The sequence below is a fragment of the Pieris brassicae genome, chromosome 3 (assembly GCF_905147105.1).
Source record: "Pieris brassicae chromosome 3, ilPieBrab1.1, whole genome shotgun sequence".
NCBI lineage: Eukaryota > Metazoa > Arthropoda > Insecta > Lepidoptera > Pieridae > Pieris > Pieris brassicae.
The window spans coordinates 4,014,068-4,020,515 of record NC_059667.1 but is presented as its reverse complement, the minus strand read 5'-3'; the positions used below and the strand labels follow the sequence as shown (position 1 = coordinate 4,020,515).

At 33.8% G+C, this 6,448-nt stretch overlaps 2 protein-coding genes across 2 annotated transcripts; one reads left to right on the top strand and one right to left on the bottom strand.

Annotated features, from left to right (window-relative positions):
* Nucleotides 1–142: 142 nt before the first annotated feature.
* Nucleotides 143–2,464, top strand: LOC123707660 (39S ribosomal protein L3, mitochondrial). The gene is made up of 6 exons (XM_045657919.1): nucleotides 143–334; nucleotides 468–561; nucleotides 786–1,013; nucleotides 1,096–1,400; nucleotides 1,719–1,883; nucleotides 2,155–2,464. Exons 1-6 carry the CDS (start codon nucleotides 279–281, stop codon nucleotides 2,405–2,407), a joined length of 1,101 nt encoding a protein of 366 aa, XP_045513875.1. The 5' UTR covers nucleotides 143–278; the 3' UTR covers nucleotides 2,408–2,464.
* Nucleotides 2,465–3,346: 882 nt separating this feature from the next.
* Nucleotides 3,347–5,619, bottom strand: LOC123707557 (basic salivary proline-rich protein 2-like). The gene is made up of 2 exons (XM_045657688.1): nucleotides 5,062–5,619; nucleotides 3,347–4,705 (listed from the first exon to the last, which is right to left on the bottom strand). Exons 1-2 carry the CDS (start codon nucleotides 5,281–5,283, stop codon nucleotides 3,578–3,580), a joined length of 1,350 nt encoding a protein of 449 aa, XP_045513644.1. The 5' UTR covers nucleotides 5,284–5,619; the 3' UTR covers nucleotides 3,347–3,577.
* Between the last annotated feature and the right edge of the window lie 829 nt (nucleotides 5,620–6,448).

Genomic DNA, 6,448 nt, shown 5'->3' with positions numbered 1-6,448 from the left:
AAATAATAGGAAGAGCATTAAGAAAAATAAACAAACGTAAACCACAGATTATTAATTAGAAACTTTGAAAGTAATCTATATAAGATAATTGTCAATTTGACAACACCGGAAAGTACATTGTGGTAATTGTGAATCTGTTTACAAATCCCAAATCTTTACTCAAATCATTTAATTTCAATAAGAAAATAGAAATTAATGTTCTATTTAAATGGATGATTAATAAGGGTATATTATTACTCTAAAATTTTGACTTAAAATATATTTTCCACAAGGAGGTCATGACAATGGCTACTTCTAATTTATACTTGCTGTGTAAAGCTATGAATAATTTAAGGTTAAAATTTATATTTATTTCTATTTTAACTTAATACAACTTAGAATGTACTTCATTGAAACATTTTATCTTAACTTATGAATTAGTCTACACATGGCATTACATTTATATTTAACTTTCACTTGATTTGCAGGGTCAATCATATAGTGAAAAGGACTGGCCATTATACAACTTTAAGAAAACCGAAATATCGTCCCCCATATTGGTTCATGCCTAAAGAGAGAGTAGTGAGTACCTTACAATTATTATACATCACTGAAAGAATAAAAAAAGTGTATCAACATTATAATTTATAAAAATGTAGATATCCCAACATCATGTAATTCCTTACTAAATCATAAACAGGAAAGATTTTTTTTTCTTTAAGAATATTCAATATATATTATATATTCAATGCAATTATGAATGTGTTTACATTCTGGCTTACTAAAATAAAGTTAATATTATTCAGGTGAGTGAAGACATGTTGACACAAGAAAACCGGGATTTTCTTGAAGAAGTAAAGCAAGATAAACAAGTTTTGCAAAAGCAAATGGAATCTCCTTTGGCAAATGTAGAAATGCAACAGGCAACCGAATGGACACCATTTACGAGGCGAGTTGGATTAATTGCACGGAAAATAGGAAATTATCCTCTTTGGACTAAGGATGGTAAAAAGTTTCAAACAACTCTACTACAGGTATTGATTGTCACTACTTTTCTTAAAATGTTTCCTTCTATTTTAATTCATAATCATAAATAATAAGTTTAATTTGTTATAGGTGGTTGACAATCATGTCATTAAATATATCCCTCCTGAGGAGTTCAACCCAATGAAATCAGGTAAAATGAAAAAAGAGCACTGGAAAGAAAAACGAACTCTGGGTTGCCTATTGGTAGGATCTGAAACCATAGATCCCAGCACTGTCACTAAAGACTATTGTGGAATGTTCACTAATGTCGGAATGTTACCTAAGAGACACCTTTGCCGTTTTATGGTATCACCACATGCTCAATTACCAACAGGGACACCATTATATGCTACACACTTTAGAGTTGGTGACTGTGTAGATATTCGTGCCAAAACGTAATTATTAATTTATTTATTTTTATACCTTACTAGTTACACAAAATCAGAAACATTGCATTTGATTACTGATGCAGAAATATTATGTTTTGTTTTCTGAAGAAGGCACATAGATAAACACTTTCTGTCTACTTTAACATTTTATCTACCTGTTTCTTTACAAATAGATCTAAGGAACTAATGCAACTATATAAAATGTATGTTCTTATAGTATCTTCTTAAATGTACTAAAATGTTTTAAGAGTAAACAAGATTGAAAACTAACCTTTGCTTTGCTTTGATGGCAGGCTCAAAAGTACTTATTTAAATCTCTTTTAGTATTGACCGAGGATTTCAAGGAGTTATAAAAAGATGGGGATTCAAAGGTATGCCTGCATCTCATGGTGTAACTAAAACACATAGAAGACCAGGAAATATTGGTGCAGGTGGTGAAAAAGCTAGAGTTTGGCCTGGTACGAAAATGCCTGGACATATGGGAAACAGGTAAATTATACATGCCATATATAGTAAAGTCAGTGTTGCACATTAATGCAGTAATAAGTGAATATTTTAAATACATACAATGGTTTAGTCTCAAAAATAATTAAGACCAAACTTTCTTATATGTTTTTTAGCTAAGCTTTCAAGGCTGTTGTGGAATTGTGTTTAGACAATATCTAGTGTATGACATAAAAATCACAATGAAGCACACGGTACATCAAGGTTTTACTTTATTTGTTGAAATTACATTACATTACAAAACTTTTTTTTTCAGTTGGAGGATTATTAGAGGTGTAAAAGTCCTGCGTGTAAATACAGAACACAATGTTTTATGGATGTTGGGAGTAGCAATACCAGGGGAAACAGGTGCAATGTGTTATTTGTATGACACAGTATTGCCATTAAAGAAACTTAAAACAGCACCACCATTTCCAACAAGCCTGCATGTTGATGGTTTGCCATTGGAATATTATGATGAATCAATTCATGCTTTTGAACAACCAACTATTAAATTTGAGGAGGCATAAGCCCTAACAGTAGAATATTAGAATTGTGTAAATACTAATAAAAACTTAAATGCTAAATAGTTTAATTTCTTTTACAATTTATTTATTTATTGTATACATAATATTAAATGGAAAAGAAGTTGGTGTGGTGGAAATACAAACTGGACACAGTTTTTCTGTGTCAAACGTCGAACATATTTAAATAATTAACTTATATACTAAGGCGAGTGACGTATACGCTTCATTATAACCATACAAATTGCACGAAAATCGTCAAACCAATTGACACATTGAGGCTACACACTACACAGTTAGACAATGCAATAATCCTGGTATTGACGAGAATACAGGTATATTCCTATATTCGAATAAGAATTAAATAAGATGTTGTCTGAGTAGCATAATTTATAATGGTTTGATTTATGTAATAATTGTTAAATTTAATATTGTTTCTTGATATATTAGTAAGAAGTGCAGCTGGTAGCGCGTATATTAAATTTGGAATAAGATAGTCTGTTTTTTCCCATATAGATTGTGTTTTGGTAATAGAAATTAGTTTTTAATTTTCTACAAGTTCAATAGTGATAATGACATTTAATTGTTTTACAGTTATTTTCTGTAAAGTAGTTTTCATTTAATAATCTGAGCTGCAGTTTGTAGATATAATTTTGAAAAATGCAAATAGCATTCTGTGGTCCTCTTTATATTGTGATTTTAAATTTATAGGAGCAATTGTTTTGTATGTTCACCTATAGCTTGAAAGTCCATATGATATAATGGATACCAAATACCATTAAATAATTATTCTTCATTCGAATCAGAATAAATTTTAATTCTTAATTAAATGCTAACAATAATTTTAAGTGTTAAGTTTTAGAAGAGTACTTCTAAGTAATTTAGTAAAATTTGTAAATAATAAAATTGTAAATTTGTAACACTTTTAAAAAAAGAAACACCAACTATAATTCATAAAATGTATTTATTTTTGTACATAAACACTATTTAGGATGATTCAGAACCTATAAATAGAATTACTACAAGTAAAACCTTATTATAAAACTAATTGTACCTAATTTAACTCGTACTACTACAAAATCATTCACAAATAAACCACACATAACACTAATACTTAAGATAAATCATAATTCATAACATTACATACTAAAACTAGAACAGTACAATTACATATACTTACTGTTGGTTAGGGGGTTGGAAGCTGTAACCTGGATATGGTTGTGCTCCTGCAGGTGGGGGTGCTCCAGGAGCTGGAGCTCTAGCATAAGGATAAGGCGAGGGTGGATACTGGCTCGGAGGATAGCCCTGCTGATAAGCATGAGGAGGATAACCTGCTGCTGCTGGGGGATAGTTCTGCGGATTTTGAGGGTACGATGATTGCGGGAGCGGAGCTGTAGAAACTGGTGGAGCAGGACTTCCTGGCTGAGAAGAAGGATTTGAATATGGAGGTTGGCTTGCAGGAGGATAAGGTGATGGTTGTCCAGATGGAGGGTATTGTTGACCAGGAGGAGGTCCAGATTGTGGTGGCCCACCTGATGGAGCTGGGGCTGTTGTTGGTTGATTGTTGCCATGTTGGGAACTTGAATTAAAGGTTGGTGATTGGGCTGAAGGTGAGCCATACCCAGAACTAGGCGGATTTTGTGAAGTATAACCACTAGGAGGAGGCTGAGGTGACCTATTTGGCTGAGATACAGGAGTTGAACCATAACCTGTAGTTGGTGTTGTATTTTGAAAAGATTGAGATTGATATGGTTGCGGTTGAGATGTAGTAGCATTATATGAGCTTACACCAACATTTGGATAGTTGGGACCAGACTGTGGTGGTGGATATGCTGAATTACCAGTATAATTTGGTTGACTAGGTCCTCTCACTGGGTAGGGAGAACCAGCTGCAGGAGGATTACCTGGAGGTGGTGCATAAGGTTGCTGTCCAGAAGATGGTGGGTAACCAGGACCAGGATGTGTTGATGGAGGATAGTTATTTGGGGCTGTAGTAATTGGTGGTCCATATGTAGAATTTGGAGGATATCCCTGAGGTTGTTGTCCTGGATTTGGTGGACCATATCCTTGTGCAGGTGGACCATATCCACCTTGTGGTGGATAAGCCCCTTGATATTGTCCTTGATACTGATTCTGTGGGTAAGGTCTTTGCCCATATGATTGAGTTGGTCTTGTTGGAGCTGTAGATACTCCAGAAGGTGGCCGGTACTGCTGCTGTGGGGAACCAGGACCTTCACCACCACTTACTGGAGGATTAACTCCACCTTGGGGTACATTCCCAGTTTGAGCAAGTTGATGTGGAGGCTAAAAATCGATCATATCTATTAAATAATGCAGTGTAGTCAATACAATAGTGATTAATGAGTTATATTTGATATTGTCAATTAAAGTCTAGTTAGTATTCACTCTAAATGTTTTGTTACAGTCACTTTCAAAAACTTAACTTTTGTGTTTATGAAAGTATTTTGTTACAAGTTTTCTAAATTGTCACATTATTAATTGCATCCAACAACACTTTCTATGGGCAACATATTTTACATGTGATTGGCATAGTCCCGAAAAAATTTTCTAAGCATCTGTATGTTGTTTCAGAAACATATCCTAATCATGGTTATATATGCTTTTGTTTTGTTAACACATAATAATCAAAATATGCTTACCGGTAAAATTTGTTGAATATTTTGATTAGCGTCCGCCACTGAAGCTAAGTAAACTAGATTCCTGTGTAATACTTGTTGATATTGGTGGCATTCCACCAGCTGACCCTTAGCTTGATACTCTTGTATGGTTTGTATCAGATGAGCATTTTCATCTAACATTTTCTGAATCTGAGCCGGGCTTAAGGGCGGACGATTACCGCGCGGTGCAAAAGCTACAGACATTTTATGCTCTAGAGTCTAGATGGAATCTTACCCTTCGTTCAAAAAGAACTTTTACAAGCAAAATGTCCAAATTCCTTAGTTACTCAAAAGTCACTTATAAGTCTTTGGTATAATTAATCGCATAAATTGATTTGATTCTTATTGAGAATGGATCGATGTATTTAAGGAGATTTAAGCTTGTGAAAATTTACAAATGCACTCATTCTGGTTCATGACCGGATGAGGCGGGGGCAGGGGCCAGGGGCAGTCGCAGGCTGCAGCTTTAAGGCACAGACCAGAGACTACAGAGAATAGTCGCGGTTCACGCCATCACAGAGTAGTTCCATAGAAAGTAGATAGGTAATTAACGGGAAGGCAATTCAATTACTGCATCAATAAGTTATTTGCATGATTTATTTGTAACAACATTTTACTTAATATTATATTAAATAAACTAGTATATTTATTTCATAATACGGTATGTAGTAAGTACTTTTTATAATAAAAAAATGCATGTGTTCTTAGAAAATTATTATTGTGAGGCTTAATTTAATATCAGCAGCGGAAAGAAAAATAAAACAAGAATATTCGAATAGGTTCAGGCAATTAAAGCATACCTTGTAGATGATACTCGTTGTCATAGCAAAATAACTTTCCAAGTAGCTGAACAGCAAGTAACATACAATTTAATCATGATTGGAAAACTTCTGATGGATACAAAAAGAAAACTTTCGCGTATTGGAGAGTTGCCTTCCCACCCAACAAACCGCCTGGATGAACGGAAAATGCACCTGCCCCATTTTTTTAAAGAACTCTATGTGCAAACATATTATCGGACTAGCGATCCGACTCAAGTACGTGGCACTATGACACGTGCCTATTGGGTAAAAAAGGCGTGGACTCCCCACGAAAGCAAGTTTAATTTTTTTTGCTGATCTCCTTATGTCGTACATAATAAATAATAAGATGATTATAATCAATAAAATTCTGTTTTATTTAGATTTTCTAAAGTAATACACAAATAAAAGGTATATTTAAAAAAAAGAGTTAATAGGTTTAATGTGCATTCGTATTCTTAGCTGTGCATTGGCAAAGCTTTGTTTTAAGGAAAATAGCCATACGCCGCAAACATAAATTGTAGTTTATTTAGTAATATTTTGAGTTGAGTATTTTGCTGAGCATTCAG